Genomic DNA, 23,985 nt, shown 5'->3' with positions numbered 1-23,985 from the left:
AAACACAAAAAGCAGCGCACATTTTTTGAAACAAATTATATGCTGCATATACTGTAAATATATTTTATATACAGTATATATATTGGTAAGATTATAGCAATACAGAGTACAGTAATACTGGTAGGAACCTCCTGGTTACACCAGCCCACAGGAGATTATTGTGTCCGTCCGTCGTGCATCAAAAATGGGAGGGGTGGGGCTGGGTGGAGAGGGGAGGGTGGGGAGGGGCTGGGTGGGGAGGGTGGGGAAGGGAGGGTGGGGAGGGGCTGGGTGGGAGGGGTGGGGCTGGGTGGGGGGGGGAGGGGCTGGTCACCCCGTGGTTCTCTTATAAAACTCAACGTTTCACCTACTCACGCCGGCTAGTGCCCGCCCTCACAGTCGGCCATATTTGCGGAATACACCACGCCGCCGTTGACCCTGGCCATTGACCGAGCAACCCAACGTTCCTACCAGCTCCCTCCGCAGGAATGTGTTATAGGATTATAATTATTATGCTTATGAATGCCTTGTACTCTGCTTGTGGCAATGCCGTATGCCTACAATTCCTACTCCAAGTCAGCCAAGCAGTGGTTAGAGTGTAGATTGGTAAAGGGGAGGCCCAGCAATGGGTCAGATATCACTCACCACTGATGTTGGCCACGGCTGGGAAACAAACCCATGTTTGCCGGGTCCACAGCAACCACTGCACCATTACTCCCCTGGTCGTGTATGCACTTGTGTGTGCATGTGTTTACATCCATTTCACCATCGGTTGTTGTGGAAATACTAAGAAGTTTTACACTGCTTGCACACACATTCAATGTATGGACTCATTGAAAAAAAACAGAAAAATGACCAGATTTTCCATATTACTGAGGCACTTTTTCCCCCCATTCATATTGAAGGGAAGGTTGGGGGTACAGTTTTTAATCCGGTAGCCGCGTGTGTGTTGTGTAATCAGATTTAGATGACTTCATTGACACCGGACACAAGTTTGGGGGTGAGTCTTACCCTCCAGAGCGTCTTATAATCCGAAGAATACAGTGTACAAAGTATTTAAAGTGCACGTAATGATCTAAGGAATAGAACAAATCCAGGGAGATGTCCATCGAGGAGATGGATCGGTGTAATCAGGTCACGTGCAGGTGCGAGATCGATAATTATTAATTAGTCTGATCGGGAAAGGTGGCAGTGCCTTACGGTGGGGCTTCATCCAGCAGCGGACTAACCATGACCGGTGATGATAATAAACTTTACTTGATTTTGTGTAGATTTCAGTGAGTTTTCATCGTGTTGCTTATATAACCATTGCATAAATATCAGCTGTGAAAACTGCTGCGATCAATTAATGTACAGCGGTAACCACTTTTTGTCCCAAATATGCTCTCACATGATATTGACTTCTCCAAGACAGAGGTTCTCTGCAAGCCATCTGGCTATCATGAGAGATTCGTTCATGAGGCGATCCACATATACAAACACAGAGACAATTTCAACCGAGAAGATGGATTCTGGCTTAGCAATCATTGGAAGGACGTAATAAACCATTTCGGATCTTAACTGATTGTGTTCACGTTTACGGTGACTTTCAGACCGCGTTCCACTCACTGGCATGGTGCAGTGTGCAGAGTAATGTATGGTGTCGTAATTGTATAGTAAACATATAGCAGTGTGATACACATTAGGGTTGGTAGAATAATACATAGTGTTATATTAAAATGGATAAGGCAGCAACTGCAGCAGCAGCAGCAAGTGCAGCAGCAGCAGTAACAGCAGCAGCAGCAACTGCAGCAGCAGCAGCAACTGCAGCAGCAGCAGCAACTGCAGCAGCAGCAGAAACTGCAGCAGCAGCAGCAACTGCAGCAGCAGCAGCAACTGCAGCTCCCTTTGATGCTGTTAATCATGCATAATGCACATGCATATGCAGTACTAATCACATTCCTGCATTTCCCATAAATATGCTAAATTCCTTTTGATATGCAAATTCCTTTGTCAATGCGCCCAGCTTATATATATGCTCCAAGCTCGTGTGCTGTTTCATTCAGACTCTGTCGCCTCGACGGACCTGGTTTTCACCTGAGGACGGCTGCTTGCGTTGTGGCCGAAACGTCGTGAGAATTGTTTTATTATGTTTTATTTTTATTATTGTATTACTTCCCTTCTACGTAACTTTACCGAAAGAACCAAGAAGATGCTCTCTGCAGTTAGGGGCCACTTTTAATAGATGACAGCAGAGTTGAGTGTAGAGGGGAGGGGGGAAAAAACGTATTTCGAAGAAGTTCCACGTATCCACACGTCCGTTCTTGTCATGCTCCTCTCGGCACAACGGCCGTTGAGAGGTACCCGAGTAATTCAGCAGCACTGGCACTGAACTGCCGCTCAATGAATGATCTGAGCCTGCCAGTAGCCGCTAAGTGGCCACGGGTGCTTGCCTAAGTAACATGGGATTTCGCAGGTGAACTGGAGAGCCCAGCGTGTGTCTTTGTAACCCCTAATTAGCCCTAATCAGCCGCGGCTGTGGCTCACCAATCACGAACGGGGTTTCTCTTCTAATCTCGGGCACGCTTTACGTAACAATTTATCACAGTGGGCATGCAAACGAAAGGGTAACTGAGGTGATGGCTTTCTCGCGATGTCATGAAATAAATTTGCTTCTTTTATTTGTACCGATCGATGTGTAATTCACGTAAATTCCTATACGGAAATCAATTTGAATGCGCCAGATATTATCGGATCATGAGCCTCAGTTCGTGCTTGTATCGGTGACCACCAGTGCATAACAGGTGCTGTAGGTGTATGGCTATAACCTTGAGGTGCCAGGAGATGGCAGTATGACAATGGGCGTAGCTCCGCTCTTAGATTTAGTCCAGTTGCTGGACTGAGTCTTTGGATTGAATCTATCTGTGAGGAGCTTTGAGTGTTATCACATAGTATGAGTGCTTTTTTTCTCTATGTACTCCAGTTTATGCCCACATGAATCCAAACACTCATAAATGGTGTTGATCAAACATCTCAACACAGGACCCTCCTGAAACATGGTCCTAATACCACCATTGGGACCTCCTTTGCCAGTAGCAATATATGATAATAGGTTTTTTACCCTTTTATCTGGCAACAAAACTGACACCTTTTATTGTGGTTGATGCAAACATGACTTCTTGATAAAAGGTGTCAGTTTTGTTGCCAGATTAAAAGGGTAAAAAACCTATTATCATGGTTTTAATACTTTTTTATGCTTTCTTCGCTGAATTATTATTATCGTTACTATTTAATATCAATTGCATCATATATTTCCGTGCCAGAGTTTGGTCCACAACAGGCACGGTGAACATCGGATCTCCCGGCTGCACTGCTGACCCATCGATGACAATGCCAGCCTTAGATTTGCTCCAACATTGAGGAACCATCTTCTGTTAGCATTCCAACCGTGTGTCGCGACATCGTTTTTTTTTAGTTAGACCTCAAAGAACAGCTCTTCCATGTGGCCACTGAGTGCGGTGGTTTAGGACAAAGGTAAAGAATGGTGCAGCAGCTGGGTGAATTCTCATATTTGGTAGCTCAGTGTGATTAAGGAAGACATGCGAAGGATGCGTGTACGATAGTTGGTTTGTCAAGAGACGGTACGGTATGAAAGCGATGACAATTATTGTTCATAAAAACCAAGTTGGCCCACGACCTCGCCTGTTTGCAATTGCCAACTCTCTCCTCCAGTTCGGGTCCAGACTCTCGCTGCCCGTAGCCGTGTAGCGGCCCCCGCGACTCACGGCACAGAACGAGCTTGCCAGGGGCAAGGGCCGACTGGGTTACTAGGAGATGCCAGAGTAGGGATTAGCTGGAGCTGTGGCTGGGAGTTAGGGGATGGTTGTGTGAGAGGGGATGATTGTGCTCCCATTGGCCGTGGGGCCTTGCCAGGTGCTGGTGTTGCAGACAGCGCAGTTCCGAGTGTGAACAGCTCCAACACGTGCAGGTTTGACGACCTGTAGAGAGACGACCTCTAGCTTATGCTTTTCCGGCCTGCACTATTATTATTATTATTTTCTTTTTATTATTTTATTTTCTAATGATGAGATTTCCTCTCTAACCTGAAGACGGTTGCTTGTGTGGCAATCGAAACGTCGTGATCTATTTTTTTTTCTACCTACGTGACTTTACCGAAATAATTAAAGAGTATGATTTGCATCGCCGTTTACATGTTTGATATTAGTTGGCATGAGCCAAGCCAATGGACCCCACAGTGTATAAGTGGTTCGCAGAGGCAGGCTTTGCAGCAGTGAGCAGCAGTGAGCATCGTGGTCATTTTGCCTGAAGTCACCACCATTATAAAGATGAGCGAATGTGACCAAACTGACGGGTGGCAGTGAGACAGAGATCGTCAAGTACAGCGGTGCCCTTACTAGGACTCATCAGTACGGTACAGCAGTGTTTTGCAACCAGTTTGCCGCGGTAACGTATGTTGATCTTCTTTTGCACCGTATGTATCCAACCGTGCTAATCGGAGGTGCGGGGGAAGGACAACAAACTAAACTTAACAAGCAGTTCTAAAAAAAAATATTTGCCGGTGTATATTTAAGAGCGTCGCAAACTGCATCTAATAGAAGTGCATCTGAGAGCGTGCGGAGCAGTGACCGTCTTTGTTGGATGGCTAACCAAAAGCCGCTGCGAGGAGTGTGCGTGATGGTTTCTGCTCCTTTCCGAGTTCATTTGTGCCAAGCACTTTGTGTGTCTAATGAGTGCTAAACCTTATGATGCATTATAATGTATGGAGTGTCTTGTCCTTGAGCAAATATAAAGTCCCAGGCGTGGGACTTTTCCGCGTACGGGCATGTTGAGAGAATGTATGCAAGAGGGTCCATGAAGCCATTGGCATATCATTTTGAACTCCCTCGAGTGAATGTTACGTTGAAGCAAATGGTTTGCTGGCTTAGCAAATCATCTGTTCCATTTGAAGTCAACGTGTCCTAGCTGCTCAAGCGAGTATGGGTCAGTGGTAGCTCTGAATCAGTGATGGAAGTTCCACGTTCCTCTGAAATATCCCAGGCGAAGACAGCTGATGTTGATCTCCACAAAGTGGTAACATTTAATCCACCCCAGAGGGGTGACAAGCTGGATTGACGCCTTAGCCTTGACCTCAGCGCCACCCAGGAAGATGATAATTTGTTACTGATCTCTACGTATATATAAAAAACAGAAAATGTTCTTAGTAATTATATTTGTTGAAGGATGAGACACTATGAACTAAACTTTGTCTCACTATGCAACATCTTAGTATCGGATAATACTGTACACTCTTATGTTGTTTTTTCAACCGATTTGGACTATGCTCTCTTAAAGTTTGATTCATCTGTAAATGAAAGACAATGGGAAAAATGCTGTTGTCAAATTAGTCAATTTTGTGATGCTATCATATAGGAAGAGCTATGATCATGACGTATGGGTCACCAACATGGTCAACACGCTTGGAATTACATTGAGAGACAAACAAGCATTGGAGAATACACGCATACTCTTTGGTTCTTTCGGTAAAGTCACGTAGGGAAAAAAAAAACTTTTTTTTTTTATATAATTTGCCATAATAATCAAAAAGAAAAAAAAAATCTTTTTTTTACCTACATGACTTTACCGAAAGAACCAAAGAGTATGGATCCTTGCAGCCACGAAACCTTCAAATCTAGGAAGAATACATGCACGTTAATGACATCAGCCAAGCTGTAATAAAGTAAGTGGACAGGGGCAGGAGATTAATCACTGGAACAGACGGTCGCAGATGATTCTGGAATAACGACGGAGTGGAAACTAAGGAAATGGAATATGTCCGAGAGCGCGTCTCCTGAGTGATGAAATCAGCTCGTGTGCGGGTACTACATTGGAGTATTGCATTGTGGGAGATGGTGGCGGCTTGGGGAGGCCTTCATCCAACAGTGGATTGGCAATAACTGATCATGATGACGACAATGATGACTGTCTATGGAAAGGGAGGGCAACTGCGGTTGTATATGTTCGGGGGAGAGAGCATCTCTCTGATGCATGAATCAACAACCACTCACAAGAACGCCCACATGGAGAATGACTCACAGCTCCTTATTCCCAATTACTGCCGCGTTACAAACAACACACGCGCAGATGCCAGCCCCTTGCTTGATGTCTCTCGTGTAGACATTCTCTTTCCATTAAGAGCGCGTGAGAGGCCCACTTGTCGTCCACTCGTCACGTCCTGTTAATGCTGTTACATCGGCATACATGCCGAACGAGGGCCATGGTGTGTGTGAGTGTGTGTACGCGTGTCATGGGAAAGTGCACCTAGCCTGGCACAGGCGCCGTGGTGACGCCACCGTCACTTCGTTGGCGGATGGCGAGTGTTGTTGGTATTGGTGTCATGGGGCGTGGTGCGGTAGTGGTTGGTGCACTTGCCACTTCTGAGATACAAAACAAATCCCGGAAGAGGGGATCATTATTTGTCAATGCGTAATCTTGAGTGCTGTATTTGTATAATTGTTATCATGCGACGGGTAAATCCCAGGATTATTAATGTCCCGCAATGACAAAGATCCCAGGACAGCTATCCCAAATATTAGATCACCTGGGAGAACACGGAGAGGTGCCAGCCCGAGCGACAAACCCAGTGACCGCTGTTCGATTCCTCGGCAAGGACATATCATCAGCGGTGAATGGTCTCAGCGCTTTTCCGGAGCCTCCTGCAATGCCCACACAACCTGACGTCGGAATCTGAGATGTTAGGGGCCGTCCATAAATGACGTCACGCGATTTTGGACGATTTTGGACCCCCCCCCCCCTTCGTCACACGACGTCACAAAAAGTCAGACCTCCCCCCTCCCAAAAAAAACATGCTTCAAATTGCTTTAAACTATTGTCATTGTAGTGCGTATTTAATGTATTTATTTAAAGTTGTGCATTTTGATGTGACATCACATTTCTCACCCCCCCCCCCTCGTCACACATCGTCACAAATGTCTGCCCCCCCCCCCCTAGGTGCGTGACGTCATTTATGGACGGCCCCTTATGTATAAATTTAACATGAAATCGATCTGGTGCGGTGCACTTTGCGTCATGCTGGCCTTAACAGGTGCTCGCAAACACCAACTTGCCTCAACAGTCTGAAATTTAAACGGGGATCTTTGTCCTTTATGAATTTTTGCGCGGTCAGGATAGGATTTGCTATCGATTGGCTGAGTTTCCTCTGGAAAATGTAATAGATTAATGGGATGATTGTAGGAAATGCTTGAAATTTCCATCAAGTTGCAAATAGAATGTGACGGATTACCCTTCTGCTGGTGTGGAGAGTGCAGTGCGCCATAAATAATTAGTGACAACCCTTGCTTTGCGTGGCAATTACAATGAGCAAAAATGGAAAGTTACAATCGACAAATCCTGTAGGGCCTTCACTTCAACTCCACGTATTGTTTCGTGAGAAGGTCACGCTGTGCAATAAAGAGCTTCATCGCGATGAAATCGATGCTCATCGCCGCTGCGTTTGTCATCACTCCTGTCTCCACCACCACCATCGATGATAATGGTGATGATGATCGGGAAGGTCGTTTACCATCATCGCCATCATCAGCGCTGTCATCAGTTTGCCGTGCCAAGTTGCTTTAGTGACATTGGGAGTGGGCACGCATCGGTTTGACGACCGTGTGAGTGGCGGCCGGTGCCGTTCGCTGTCGCCACGACTCACGTGCGCGACTGCGAAGACCAGATGCGTGGGAACAACAAAGACAAAGATCCCCCGTGTAGCCTGGAACAGACTCTTGGGGCAAGTGCCGTTAGCGCGTGTGAAAGGCCGGCACGGCACAAGGAGGGGGGTGGGTGTGGCCAGTAACACGCCCGACCGCCTTTGTCTCCCCAAGTGGCGACGTTTACTACACACCGCAGCAGGTACTCATTTGAGGCCGAGTCGACCTAGGGGGAGGCCCCAGGACCGGTTCAGATAATTGTCACTTTGTGTTGTCCTTGAGCGGGAATCGAACTCGGATCGCCGCCGGGTTTTGTAGCTCAGCGCGCTAACTGTTGCGCCACCGCTCCCCGCACACAGCGCACACACACCACACACACCACACCACACACAGCGCACACACACCACACACCACACACACCACACACACACCACACACACACCACACACACACCACACACACCACACACACACCACACACACACCACACACACACCACACACACACCACACACACACCACACACACACCACACACACACCACACACACACCACACACACACCACACACACACCACACACACACCACACACACACCACACACACACCACACACACACCACACACACACCACACACACACCACACACACACCACACACACACCACACACACACCACACACACACCACACACACACCACACACACACCACACACAGCGCACACACACCACACACACACCACACACAGCACTCACCACACAACACACACACCACACACGCAGCACACACCACACACCGCACACACAACACACACCACACAGCACACAGCACACACACCACACATACAGCACACACACAGCACACAGCACACACCACACACACCACACACCCCGCACACACACCACACATACAGCACACACACAGCACACACCACACACACCGCACACACCACACTCACCACACACACACCACACACACACAGCACACACACCCCACACACACCACACACACCACACGATAGCCCGCACCCGTTTGGTGTGTCACAGTCGACCGTGGCATCTTGTGTAAGAGTGCGTAACCTGTCGTCTCCACGAGTTCATCACCCTGCGAAAGGAAGTCCTCGATGATTGACGATGATGATGGTGGTGGCGACGGTGATGGCGACGACTATTTTGATCAAAATACTTTGTGTGTGTGTCCATTCCGCCGATAAACGCTTTCATTTCCCCGCGACCTTGTTCTTGCTCCGACAAAATAGCGCGGGCTTGAAGGATGAAGATGATGATGATGAGGAGGAGGAAGAGGACCTAATTTGCAATCGTTTCCTCGCGCAGTCGCCATAGTTACGCGTGTGAACAACCGAAGATTGAGGAGAGAGAGAGTTGGGGGTGGGAAACAGCAGTTTCAGTTTTCAGTTTCATGTATTTGGTATAGCCCTGTGAGCCATTCGGCTCTTGAATCGGGTGCAACCGCAACAAACAAAAAACACGAAACAAAAACATGAACAAGAAAACATATTAAAGTGACTGTGTGACTATGTGCAAACAGAAAATCCAGGAAAAGGCAGCAAAATATTCCACAAAAAGCACCGTGCACCAACGTTGTGTGCAAGAATCCCAGTGGGATGCCAACAAACAAACAGAGAGAGAAAAAAAACCCATGCATTCGCGAAAAACTGTTTATGGAGAGATGTTGCAAAGGGGGTTTAAAGAGGCATTTCCAGGTGGCTCGTTTAAGTCTTCATCCTTACTCTGACATATGCCCGTGAACGTTAAGCAGAAAGGGACATTAGAATGCTCGGTTGATATATGATCATAAGGTTCTAAATTTGATGGGATGATCAGGAGTCTCCCTTCTGGGTCAATAAAAGCAGTGCCTCTTCGTGTGAAGTAATCAGTGGTTGCCATGCGCGTTGCGGTGGTTCCTGCCATAGCAATGTGGAATTTTTCCAACACTGCCTCAGGTGCACCAATGGAGATGAACGCCACTATTTCCTCACGTTGACTCTTCTGTGAGCAGCTATAAATGTTTAAGAGCAGAACCTCAAAGGATTAGTAGAAACAGGTGTGCGGCGGCATGTAGTTTCCACGTGCATTATCTAACTCGCGTGCCTCCTGGGTGAAGGGGAAATAAGCAGTGACAAATTTGTGATGGCAGATTGCGTTCTTAGAAATTGGCCGTGACAAGGCTGAGGATGACTCCAGTCGGACGTGTTCAAGTCAAGCAGGTTTTGTCCTGCTTGCTCACAGGAGCAACAAGGCAATGTTCTTTTTTTACAGTTATGTTCCTGAGCCATTGCTGAAGATTCCACATTCCCATGACAGGGACCTTTTATATGCGTGAAATAACATCCCTTACAGCTGACAAGCGAATAGAAATGTAAAAACTAATAACGTTTTTTAATCATCAATTGACATTATTCTGAGCATCATAAACTAAGGAATTTTAAACAAAAACAGGTGCGAAATGAATTATGTTGGCCGAATTAAAATAATAATAACAACGCAGTATTATACATTTGTTTACGTTTAAAACACAATTTGATAAGTTGCATGCAGTGACGCAAGCATGTTCGTCTAAATCGAGATTTAAAAGCAAGGTCCGTGACAAATTGTGGCCAATCAATGACCCTGCCTTCGTTGCGATCGGGAAGAAGGTGGCACAATTGTTTGGGTTAGATTGCGTAAACATAAATGTGTCGTTAAACCCGCCACCATCCGACACAGCCAATTAGTAAGATTTGTCACGTAAATAAAACATGCCAATTCGTTACTAGTTCAGGACACCAGTGTGTTGGAGAGTAAACCCACAACATTTACAATTCAAGTATGATGCTTCGCCGGATGGTGGAGGGTTTAACGACACATTTATATTTAAGCGATCTAATCCAAAAAATATCTCTGTTATCAAGCTAGTCTCTTCTTTCGCATGGTTCATGTACCTCCTATTTCACACACCTTCGATTAGCACGGTTGGCCTCGCACGGCGGTGTAAAATAAGTTCAACATACTTACATGTAGATACAGATCAACAACGACAATTTCACATTCAGGCGGTCAAGCCAAATTACCGAGTCAGAAGCAGCAGAGTGTATCACTATGATGTCTCCTTCGAATTTGTGGATTGGGCATTGCGTCGTTATATGTTGTATGGTCTGTTCTAGGTGACCACAGTCGCACACTGTGACACTGAAGTGAATTTAATTTTCCAATTGTGCATCTGCTATGGTTTGTGTGGAGTGAAGCTCATCAAGGGCCAGGTCAGGTTTTAAATACCGTGACAATTGCCGCTGGGTGCACCACTTGCAGCTGACCCTCAAACGTACACCCACAACAACACAACAATACCCCACGTAGCCTCAAGGCTACTGGAGAAAGTGCTGTTAGTGAGCACCTATTAAGGCTTTCACAGCGCCCGATGGAGTTGATGTGGCCAGCACAATTGTCCACTTGCTTTTGTCTCCTCGGTGCTGCTGTTGACACATCACGTACAGTATTCACATACTCATTTAAGGCTCGTCAGATTTAGAGGAGGCACAGGACCAGCTCATTATATGTTGTTGGTCGTGGCCGTGTATCGAACCCAGGTTGCTATCAGTGCACCTATTCCCTATACAGACTCTTGGGAGAAGTGCTGTTAGCAAGCACCAACATGCACACGGGGAAAGGGGGCTAGGAGGTGGCCAGAACCACACCTCGCCACCTTTGTCTCCCGAGTGGCGATGTTCACACACCAGGTACTCATTGGATGCTGAATCGACCTAGGGAATGCCCAGGAACAGTTCAAATAATTGTCACTGTCTTCTTGGTTCTTTCGGTAAATTCACGTAGAAGGGAAATAATAATAAAAAATATAACATAATTATTATCACGTAGAAGGGAAATAATAAAATGATAAAAATTAAACTGAGTTATTATGTTTTATTTTTATTATTTTATTATTTCCCTTCTACGTGACTTTACAGAAAGAACCAAGAAGATGAATCCCTGCAGTCACGAAAGCTTTAAATCGAAATGTAATTGTCACTGGTGTTAGTTTCCGTGAGCGAGATTCGAACTTGAGTTCCCCAGGTTCGTAGCGGAGTGCGCTAACCACTGCACTGCCGCTCACCATACGCACACGAAAACATGCCGCCAAATACCGACTGTGTTTATTATTGTGAGGTGTATAATGTGTGTGTGTGTTGCATTGCAGCATATTGATTTACATTCTAATGTTCTCCCCATGTCGTGTTGCAATGGTTTTCCTGATGCCTTCTAGATGAGCAACGGCACGAACATGAGTGATGAAGTGGACGAAACTAAGCTCAAGGTACCGGAGCAATCAAATCACCCTGACTCTGTGGGTCAATGTTTTTGAACGAGACATGTCCCCTCAGGGAAAAAAAGGGTTTTACTCCAGCAGCTGGCTGTTCTACCAGTCGACATGTCATGTCATCGTATTAAGTGAGGTAGTGGAACCCGTAAAATTGGGTCTGCCTGTTCAGTTATTAATAATGTGTACAAGACTGATAAATGAGCTCCAACTTAACAATTGAGTGAAATCAAATTAATGGTTTTTTTTCTTTCTGAATTATACTCTTGTACTGAGAGCCTAATAGAGTTCAGTGTGATTCTTCGGAAATGTCATTCAATTAAGAGTTAACGCAGAGAATATTTACATTCCTTGCCCATGGCGCTGTAACAGGATATCATAAATACAATGCAGCGCTCTCATTTGTCTTACATCTTATGCATAAAAAACAATTTCATACATTCCATCTGTAGTAACTGACATCTGCAAATTGGTGTTTTGTAGTGGTATTCCGGTATAATTTTATGCCGTAAGAATAAATACATTTGTGTTACCAATTTACGATGGCACTGCACCATTTGACAAGTGTGTGAAAATAAAGTTCAGTTGGCCACACGAAAAATGTATCTTAGATTGTAGAGCCATACACAATTCAGTCTATTTACATAGAAATACTTATCCCTTAATTGAAAGGGCTTTAAATAAATTATTTTGCAGATATATATGTTCGGTGGTCAATTACCATAAATTAACATATGAATCTTGAGTCGCTTTAGAGTATATCAGAAGCAACATTTTATCTTTTTCTTCAGATATAAAAATGAAAACGGCGAATCTGAAGGTGATTTCCCGAATGTTAAATAAGGTTCCTTTACAACACAGAGCAGATCAAAAGGTGATTTCCAAAATATTAAACAATGAGATGCTCGGTGTATTTTACACTCCTTTTCGACAAGATTGCTTTTGTATGTAAAATAAGAATCGCTTTTACCCTTTCTGGCAATAAAACAGGAGGTGATAAGATGTTCAAACACCAAATATAAACCTTTAGCAAGGAATCAAGTCCTGCATTAACCACACGCACTTGTGGTGAACATGCAAACAAAACATGCTCCGATAAAACATGGCATTGTCTTTGAAACTGATTGGCCTACACCAGAGACAGCTTTCTTTATGGCCTAGTCTCACCAGTGTCAGACCAGAGAACGGCACAGGGCGAACTGTGCTTTTGCGTCCTAGGCATGAATCTGGCCGCATACGTTGACACATCGCCCCCTCGTTGATTTGTTTTCTTTCGAAGCCCAAGCCCCAGCTGCAGCGTGGTGGCAGTTCAGCCTCGCTGCACAACAGCACCATGAGGAACGGGATTTTCCAGCTCATGATCCACACTCTGGACCCCCTCAGCGAAGGTGAGCGCTCCCCTTCAACTGTCCGACACTGGCGCACGAAGGAACGCGATGTAAGGTCATGCTCGTTACAGTCAAAAGTGCTCGCCACAAATGAACCGCAGTACCTCGGTGAGCTCATCAAGGGGCGTAAACCGTCATGCGGACTGCGCTCATCCTCGCTAGTGGCGACTTTTGGCTAGCCGTCGAACAAAGACGGTCACTGCATCGCACGCTCTCAGACGCGCTTCTGCGGCCATCTGGAACGCTCTTCCTTCTGCAATTTTTTTCGAATTGCTTTTTTTAGTTTGGTTTGTTGTCCTTCCCCCGCACCTCCAATTATCCATGATTGATCATATATATGGTGCAAAAGAAGTTCAACACAGATACATATATGAAGAAGCTCCCCCACAAGTGGAACGAAATGTCAAGTGCCGAACAACCCGCGGCGGCACAACCCAAAAGCACATCGGAGGGCTGCACGGCACAACCGCGGAAAAACCTGCGCAGTGGCGACACTCGCGAGTGTGAACGCAGAGCATGCCCACCAACATGTCCACACGTGATCACTGCAGATTCACTACTCAGCCGCAACACCCCCCACGCCCCTCATGCGATTCTATGTATTTGATTAATTAATGGCCACAATCGATCCGGTTTGAAGTTTGTGGTGGATGTCGTGGATACTCGAGGCTGCACAAGTCAAGAGCACTATTGCCTTTAAGATTAACTGATCAAAAGTATTCACTCATAAGCGTATTGCGTCATCGTTATGATCTAACTACTGCTGGGTGAACGTCTGCATCCGGTGCTGTCTCAATGCAACAATCCGTGTAGCTCCTGTGAATGGCCGAATTTTCACTCGCTCCATATATCAATATTTTTAGGCGCATTCCCTCCTTTTACTGACATTCTCTCTCCAGTCACAACCACCGGTAATGCTGCCTTCCAGTAAGATTGTTCTGCCCAAGACAATATACTCCTTTAAGTCAATGTTGTCTCTAACTTGCATGCGTGTTTATGATTCAACGTTAACAAATCGATGCTTCACATTGTTGTGAAATACTCATTTTTAAACTTAAATGCCACCACGCTTGCCTGCTCAGGCTAGCAATGGTGGTGCTCATATCTGTTAGTGGCCCTGAGCCACAGACAAATATATCACATTACTATGGCAGGGGTGACAATCAGTGTGCAAAGTCCCATGAAATATAAGTGATTCTATCAACCTTGAAGGGACATCTGAGTTGACCTCTGACCGAGATTTAAACTTGGGACTAATCTTAATTTTGGAGCTTTCGTGACTGCAGGAATTATTCTTTGTTTCTTTCGGTTAAGTCACGTCTAAAGATAAAATAATAAATTAAAATAATAGCATATTACGACGTTTCGATTGCAACACAAGCAATCATCATCAGGCATAAAAGAAATAGCAACAAAAATCTAACTAGAAAACTATAGACAGACATACAAGCAGACAGACATCACAACGGCACACAGAGAGAGGACACATATCGGCACAAAGAGAAGAAAAAAAACTTGGGACTGTCTGATCGCGAGATGAACACTCTACCCACAATGCCTCGCCCGGTAAGTTGGGTGACAGGGCCCTGCAATATCTTGCTCACATCACCGCTGGCATAAGAGCCTCCACTATAGGAAGGTCTCAAGGAGCCCCCGTCTAGAAGGGTATTTTGGCCTCCTCTTCCACTCTGGTCAGACGCGTTGGAAGTGGTGGGGCGTAATTCATGTTGCACCCCACAAGGAGCGGCCTGCCATTCGACTCACTGTGGTGTCCCCGTTTATGCTGCCGGGTGTATAATCAAAAAATTGCACCATTGTTTTCAACTGCCACGCCAATTTACGAGCTGAACCGGTGGATCTCTGGATTTGCAAGTACGGTGTGCTAACCATAACACCACGGCAGGATTCTGCCATCATTGACCATGCCCTGTAACATTAAAATGAGGCGTATTATATGTTCACGTGGTGGGTAATGGAAAAACGTTATTTTGATGGAGCAAGATTTTCTGTAACATTAACCTCTTGTTTTTTTTCTGCTCTAGGGCATGGTTAATGATCGTGGTAATGGGCTTTTTTAAAGCTTTCACTTCATTGACAATAATGGACAATTTGGTGACATTGTTTACACAATAAAACAAATTGCAAAAATGCTCACAATTTATGAAAATTAACGCTGTTCTGATATACAGTGGCTACACTTACTCTACGATTAGAGTTGATTGGAGAGTTGTGTGTGGGGGGTCAAAGTGTGAGTACTCTCACCTCTTACAAGACATCAGGCCAGCGTGGATGAGTAGACCAAGCACCCTCTAGATGGACTCTCTAGCCCTCCCTCGAGCGGAGGCCCTTCTGCCAGTCGTGGCGTGGGCAAGCAATTGCAGGGATGCACCTTTACCTTGACTCGAGCATGTATCTCTCTGTTCAAGTGAATAACATGTGTACAATGTAATGATGAAACCACGCATATGCACTTGGGGTGTAATCACTGTCCCGGCTGGTGGGTCAACAATGCAAGGTGGCAATTTGATTCAATAATCTATTCGTTTTATTTTGTCTAGTTTTTGTTGTCTCATTGGTATTGTTTGTTTAAAAAATATCTCATCTGTCCAGCTGTGTACACTCCATTCGCCTAAATTGTATCATTAGCACGTGATTTGCATACTATTTACATAGCATCATCATTGTCAGTCACGATATATGTCCACTGCTGGATGAAGCCCACCTCCAGTCGTCGACATCACTCATGATCCAGTGATACCACAATCCATCTTGCTCCTGCACGTGACCTGATCTCATCCCGCCATCCCTGCAATGGTTTTCATCTCTCGTATGATCCATCCTTTGGCCACTATTCCATCAGCAGCCTTGACAATCACCACCATCGCTTCCAGTGATGTGTCCTGCCCAAGCCCAGATGATTTTCCTAAAACAGTGAAAGTTCAACTTCTAATTCGTGGTCGTTTTGTGATGCATGTGTCTCTCCTTCCTTGCTGTCACTACAATGTCAAGCAGGCACCTCAACATACTTCTTTGCTTATTTTTCAGCTTTTGTTCCATTTCTATTGCGATTGTCCAGAGATCCGACCCATGCCATAATGTACAGATTTTTTTTAATGTCTTCTTCAAATACAGTGTTATGCTGCGTTTTCATTATTAAGTTCAAGTTATCAAAAGCACTCCAGCCTGCTATCAATTCACTTCTTAAGTTCATAATTTAGATCCAGGTTCACTTTCAAGAATGACCTTAGGTAAACATACTCCATTGTGTTTTCCAGCTGTGTCTCTCCAACAATGATTTTCTTTCTTTTTCCAAACCCTGTTGCACGTGACCTCTGTACTGTTGCACGTGACCTTTGTGTTTGCTCTTGAGTATTTCCAGCCCAATTTTCATGCCGCCATTGTTAAGTTGATTCAATAATTTACTGCAGCCCATTAGCATTGGCTGACGATGACTGTGTCCTCAGCATATGTATGGTGAATACTTTCTTCACGTACGTGTATGCAATAATTTCTCCAATCCATTTTCTTTTTTTTGTCAAATATCTTCTAACGTGTCATGTGAATAACGTTGGGGAGTGTTTCCCAATGCACAACTTCTCTTACATGTATTTCGCTACTTTTTTAATACAATCTCAGTCTCTGGAATGAACATTTTTATATTCTTTGGGTCTTTCGGTAAAGTCACGTAGATAGGTTCAAAGAAAATAACTAACAAAAAAAACTAAAAACTAACGACGTTTCGATCGCAACACAGGCGATCGCTTAAACCTATCTACGTGACTTTACTGAAAGACGCAAAGAGTATGAATTCCTGCAGTCACGACAGCTTTAAGTCAAGAAAATGTTTAGTTTTAGGATTCGAGAAAGCTTCAGATAGCGTTTCTCAGCCAACGTTAAGGTTTTCGAACTATTACAAGTGCAACATGATTAATAATCTGACAAGCCATGAAGATCTAGGCACAGACCAAATGTATGAAGAAATTAACCAACTTTTAAACGAGTGCCAAACATTTCGATTTAAAGCTTTCGTGACTGCAGGGATTCATCTTCTTATTATATTATAATATTATGTTTTATTTTTACTATTTTATTATTTCCCTTCTACGTGACTTTACCGAAAGAACCAAGAAGATGAGTGCCAAACACACAACCGGTGGCTTCAATGCAATGGTTGGTAACAATGATCAGAGATGAGAAGACGATTGGGAAGTTTGGCAATGAGGTGAGGAATTAGAGAGTAGAATGTCTGAGTTCACAAGCAGTGCGAGGATAACAAATACAAAAATTAAAGGAGGATTTGACATGGAGGAGCTCAAATATACAAATCTGAAATTAAATTGTCTTTATGCTCATGGAAAAATGCAAGATTGTCAGAAAGGCATTTCTGTTCTCGGAAAATTTAAACACAAGAAGTGTTCACCGATTGGTGTGTATGCAAATGACACTTAAACATAGCCACAGAGAGGACTAAGATAACCATAATATATAGTTAAGCTTAATCACGGGCACTGCCACGTTTCACGCCACGGTGGCGAGATGTTAACTACCTCGCCTTGTATACAGGAGGTCATGGATCCCGACCCTGACGCCTGTATATTTGCAGTTTGCATGTTTCTCCACGTGGTCGTGTGGCTCTTTCTCCCGGTCCTGTGGTGATTCCCTCTATCTTTAGAAACATGCGTTTAGAGTATTTAGCTGCTATACATTTCCACTTGATATGCCATTTCGTTGAGCAATCACTTGTGGCCAGGTCTTCTCTGAGAAAGAGCTACGTAGCTCAGTGAGCCTTACCTGCTAAAATATAAAATAGTTTAGTTTAGTTTCAAACCCAGGATCCCGGTGGTGCCGCCACCTCCCATAGCGATCGTTGAGAACAACCTTAATAACTCGACTAAGTTTACGTGGCCTCAAGCGCAATGACAGTAATTGGCTTAAGGATAATGGTTGTATCGATGAATAATGGCTTTAGCGATGAAATCTCGCTTGATGCCAGAGAAATCGGAGGACAGGGGTTGGCTGGGAGAGCGCGTGGAGGATGCCGTGACCTTGCTCGCACTGAGCCAAGCAGAGGCCGGCTCGCCGTGCTTGTGCTAAGCCGATTCATTCTCATTCGCTCTCGTGTGCGGTGGTTTGTGGACGATCCGATCGCATTAAGCCATTTTTTTGTTTAAACCGTAATGAGCCCAGAGCTGACACAGCCACACTCGGACCACTGTCTGACTTCCTACTCTTTCCTTTGCGTCATCTCAAACTCCGGCACTCGCTCGTACTCGTAGCTAGCTAGACCCCCGAAAGGAATGGTTAAATGAAAAGCGACTAATTGTTACACAATGAAATAAATCACGAAAGCCTCAAATCAAGATTGTTACAAATGACACACACAAACTCAGAGTTGTGTGGTGTGAAACTGTACACAGCACCTTGACAGGATGCATTTTCGTGGAATGAGTAAGGGTGACTTGGCCATTGTACATGACGGAAGAAGAAAACGATCTGAAAATGACACCACCATTACTGGGTGCTGCTGTCATCCTACGTAGTTAAAATATACAGAGCACACAGCATGAACAAAACACTGTTAAGTTAAACACGTTTAAAATGTACGCTTAAATAAATGTACACATTATCTGTGGCCACGAAAATGAAATGTTTTTTGAAAAGGTGGAAATTCGTGGAAATATCTGCAGATAACTACAGTTAATTACCATACCTACGTCTAAATGTGGAGGATATACATGTCAACATCCTGTGACAGGAGACGTCAATGCAAAGGTAGGTAAAAAGGAGCATAGGTGAGAGGATGATCGGCGAATTTGGTATTGAAGAGAGGAATGAGCAAGGAACACATCCAGGGTTCACACGCAGGAGGAGCATGAAGATAACGAACTTATTTATAAAACAAAACACGGAATCTATGAAGTGGACATGCGCACATCGATTAATGATGAACAAAGTGACTCGATTCTCACAGGTAAAAACTGAAATTAAAAGTAATAAAAATAAAATAATAAAAATCACGACGTTTTGGAGGCAACACAAGTCTCCGTCATCAGGTGGGACCGTCACAGCCAGATTTGCTGTATCAAGTGATACAGAAAATCTGGCTGTGACTTGTGTTGCCTCCGAAACGTCGTGATTTTATTATTATTTTTATTTTTATTTCATTTTTTACCTACGTGACTTTACCAAAAACTAAGAGTATGAATCCTTGCCGTCACGAAAGCTTCAAATCTAGAAACCTCAGATTGTCAGGGATGTCTCTGTCCTCAGTGGATGCAAGCGATCGCAGGCCGATGCAATGCCAGTCACACTTCAAAATCGCAAAGGAGAGGACACAGCTAAGTACAGGTGAAAAAAAGACAACTACACATTGAAAAATCTAGCTCACGAGGTAGAACAATATTGACTGATTCTAAGCAACGCATTCAAATGCCTGAGTATTAAATGTCAACACTGTACATTATGAAATCACTATCACTGGACAGTGCATTGAAAGTTAAAGGCAAAATAAAATGCTAAACAGAGAACAAATAGTCTGTAATATAAATGATCATGATGAACACAAGCATAGATATGAGAAAGAATGGAAATGCCAAAGAAAGAACACACAGAAATGCAAAACCATTCTAAAAATAATGAGACTTGAAATCGGAGGCCACAACACAAAAGTAATTTAAGACATCACAATCAACAATGGGAGCATGAAAGCAGCAACATTGATTTGATGGCTGTTAAATCTTAGGGCGCAAGATGGAACTGGAGTGCATGGCAAACAGAGGAATGTTACAAAGATGTTTGTTTCAAAACAATATATATACCCTAGAAAATATGTTTTCGAGTGAGTCGGATGTATTATATTTCAATTTTGTGGAAGTACCACTGCTCTTTGCAATACGAACACATTTGAAAAATCTCGATTTAAAGCTTTCGTGACTGCAGGGATTCATCTTCTTGGTTCTTTCGGTAAAGTCACGTAGAATGGAAATAATAAAATAATAAAAATAAAACATAATAAAATAATTCTCACGACGTTGTGGCCTGATCTTCACCTGAGGACGGCTGCTTGCATTGTGGCCGAAACGTCGTGAGAATGATTTTATTATGTTTTATTTTTATTATTTTATTATTTCCAATCTACGTGACTTTACCGAAAGAACCAAGAAGACATTTGACATCTCCGCAACCAGATAGATTAACAGCGGATATCGTCAGAGAAGTGGGACCATGCTAAGCTGTTGAATCAATATTATCAGACCTGATAATTGTTTTTTTTACCCCTTTTATCTGGCAACAAAACTGACACCTTTTTTACAAGGAGTCATGTTTGCATTGACCACAATACCTGCAGTTATAATGCAAACAAAAAACACAACTCTGATATTGTATGCACTGTCCTTGAAGTTGATTGGTCCACACCCGAGACAGCTTTTCTTAGAGCCTAGTCTCACGTGGTGTTGGACCAGATGACGCCAAAAGGCACACAACTCAAAGACAATGCACCATCAGAGTATGAGAGCTCGGGGTGAGCATTTACACCATTGGAACCTCATTGCCAGTAAAAAATAGACCTATTTACTGAATGTTTTGGCGCACAGATGATATTCCTTGTAAAATTAAATGTCGCCTTCATTATTCTGTTTTACAAGAAAGACGTTATTGACTTTGAATCATAACAAATATGTTAGCCTCCGATCACATATTTAGAAATTGTTTCTGAAGATCATGGGGTGAAATATAATGGGATATTCCAGAGGCCAACCTCGTCAGCAAACCGGATATAGAAAACGACATTACCACCACTCATGATCACGCACACATGCTATCATGCAGATCACATCGATAAATAATATCAAATGCCATTATGTTTGGCTTCTATAGTTTATGAAAATGCATTTAATTCAGTGGAAATTAATTCAGCCGTCTAAGCATTCACAAACCAGTTAAATATTGAAGTTTTTATAAATATGTAAATGATAACAAAAGTACATATATAAAGAATGGAACAACGATACTATGACTGCATGAAAAAAGCAACGAAATAAAAATTTACATTTATTTGTAAGGCGCCTTGTCAGGATAAGGGAAGGCCAAGAGAGACAGAGAAACTAAATAGAATAAACTGATTCAAGAAGACATGTTTTAAGACGAGTCTTAACAGTATCCAGAGATGTCTGCTCAGTGATATTCAGATGTTTTCATATTTCAATCACCACAAGTCGGTAAGGCTTTTGGTAAGTTGACGTGTTATCAGCCATTGTCAATTAACCTATTTTCACGTCCTGAACTGCTCATAACTGTTCACGTATCCCAGATTGCCCACAGTATACGTGGATACAAGTCATAATCTTCATATGTGTGTGTGTATTCATAATCAACGTTTTTGGGTTTAGATCGCGTTATTTATAAATGTGTCGTAACCCTCCACCACCCGACACGGCCAATCAGTAAAAAAAAGTGTCACGTTGACAAAAGACAAATAGTTCACTGCTTTAGCCCACCGGTGTGTTGAAGTGTGAAACCACAACATTTACAATTTTTGAGTAGTACGACGTTTCACTGGTAATTGCATCCAGCATCATCGGGTAATTCGTGTGTGTGTAAGTTTGTCTTTGTGTGATGGGAGCAGTAGTGTAGCAATTTAGCGCGCTGCGCTACCAACCCTGCGACCCAAGTTCAATTCCCGCTCACAGCTACCACCAGTGATAGTGACTATCTGAACCGGTTCTGGGCCTCCCCTAAGTCTACTCAGCCTCAAATGAGTACCTGGTGCGATGCCTTAACATCGCCACTCGGCAGACAAAGGCAGCCGGGCGTGGTGCTGGCCACCCACCCCCTCGTGTGCCGTGGCGGCCTTAATAGGTGCTCGCTAACAGCGCTTGCCCCAACAGTCTGTTACGGCTATGGGGGCGGGGTACGTTGTCTTTTGAATGTGTCTGCTTGCCAAAAGCTTTCGTACTTTGTCGCGTCACTGTTCAGAGGGTTGCAGTTTTAAAATTGCATAACACAACGACAAACGCAAATGGCAGATAAAAGAAGGGGATTACAGCCATTACAATAGTTTAACGACAATCATTTCACTGTGGTTGTGATTGGCAGAGGAAAGAAAACAAATGGTATTTGAAATGACAAAAGGAACCAACGGAGATTTTTTTTTTTTGCGTTTTTGTTGCAACATTCTCAACGGGGTTTCTTCCCCAAAATGTCTATCTCTCAGCCCAGGAGGCCATCCTATGACACACATTTGACTCGCGTTCTTCTTCTTTGCCCTTGGAACATTTTCAATTGTATTTTTGCTGAATGACATTTTGCATATTTTGTATCATTATTTTACATTTTCTTTTTTTTTTTAAAGTACCACAGCAAGGTGATGTTTTATTTATTTATATCCGTGCTTTTTTTTGCGCATGGTTTTATTTTCCCACGATAAAATACCAGCACAGCACTTGGATCCTAACTTTTAGGACTTGACAGCATATCCACAATCACACAAATGGCCCATTTTCTCTTTGTTTGGCTGTTAGTTGATGCAGAAGCGAATCCAAATGTCACCCTGACCGAAGAAGGTAAGGAAACGCCTATCCCCACTTTGAATCTTTCTTTTGCTGCTTCTTTTTTTTGCACACATTTTTCTTTTTTTTATATTTTGTGAGAAAAAACTTTAGCCACGTGCCATTTTCACACGTTTGCTCAAGGTATTAATGGGGGGAGCGGTGGCACCGAGGTGAGTGCACAGAGGGCTTCGAAGCACTCGGTGGCGACCTGGTTTTAGATTATAGGCCATGGCTTTGACCACTGGCGAGAGATGAACGTGTTCTAGACTCGCTCCTTTGGAATTCACACTCATCCCACTATGGCATGGGGAGGTTTGTTTTCTTCCCAGTCGTGAATTGGCAAAACAGGCCGTACATTATTATTATTGTAAAGGTATTACAGTCTCGATTTAAAGCTTTCGTGACTGCAGGGATTCATCTTCTTGGTTCTTTCGGTAAAGTCACGTAGTAGGGAAGTAATAAAATAATAAAAATAAAACATAATAAAATAATTCTCACGACGTTTCGGCCACAACGCAAGCAGCCGTCCTCAGGTGAAGAACATGTCTGTCTGCTTGCGTTGTGGCCGAAACGTCGTGAGAATTATTTTATTATGTTTTATTTTTATTATTTTATTACTTCCCTACTACGTGACTTTACCGAAAGAACCAAGAAGAGGTATTATAGTCATTACAAAGATCGTCGTTTTTTTACAGGAGGGTGAATTTTGCCCTAGAATGAAACGATATATTTTCCTGAATGTTACACGGATTTCCAGAACGTCAGACGGACTGCAAAGTGCAAATTCTAAAAAAATATTTCGACTATTTATAATTGACAAATTTTTATGAATGATATTAATTTATCAATTATTTTGCAATCCTAAAATGTAACTGATAATATGGGCTGTGAATGTTGCAGTTTGATTTCAACATTTTTTAAGCAATTACTGGGTTCCATCCTACAGGAATAAAATATGAATAGTACTGCGATGATGTAATGTGTAATATGTTTAAGTACTTGCAAATATCTTATTTGATAAAGCAAGTTGTATCTCATGTTTACAAGCTGATTTAACTATTAAAACAAA

The 23,985-nt window shown here is 43.5% G+C and overlaps 1 protein-coding gene across 1 annotated transcript in view; it reads left to right on the top strand.

The window, feature by feature from the left end:
* LOC133346326 (sodium/potassium/calcium exchanger 2-like) overlaps positions 1-23,985 on the top strand; it is an 87,265-nt gene that overhangs the window by 36,628 nt on the left and 26,652 nt on the right. Inside the window, 3 exon segments of the mRNA XM_061557822.1 lie at positions 11,924-11,974; positions 13,257-13,365; positions 22,887-22,928. Of these exon segments, the coding sequence (XP_061413806.1) occupies positions 11,924-11,974; positions 13,257-13,365; positions 22,887-22,928 (202 nt within the window).

The sequence above is a fragment of the Lethenteron reissneri genome, chromosome 24 (genome assembly GCF_015708825.2).
Source record: "Lethenteron reissneri isolate LAM-NWPU_2019-01 chromosome 24, ASM1570882v1, whole genome shotgun sequence".
NCBI classification, from domain to species: domain Eukaryota; kingdom Metazoa; phylum Chordata; class Hyperoartia; order Petromyzontiformes; family Petromyzontidae; genus Lethenteron; species Lethenteron reissneri.
The sequence above is the reverse complement of the archived record's forward strand: the minus strand, read 5'-3'. Positions and strand labels throughout refer to the sequence as shown.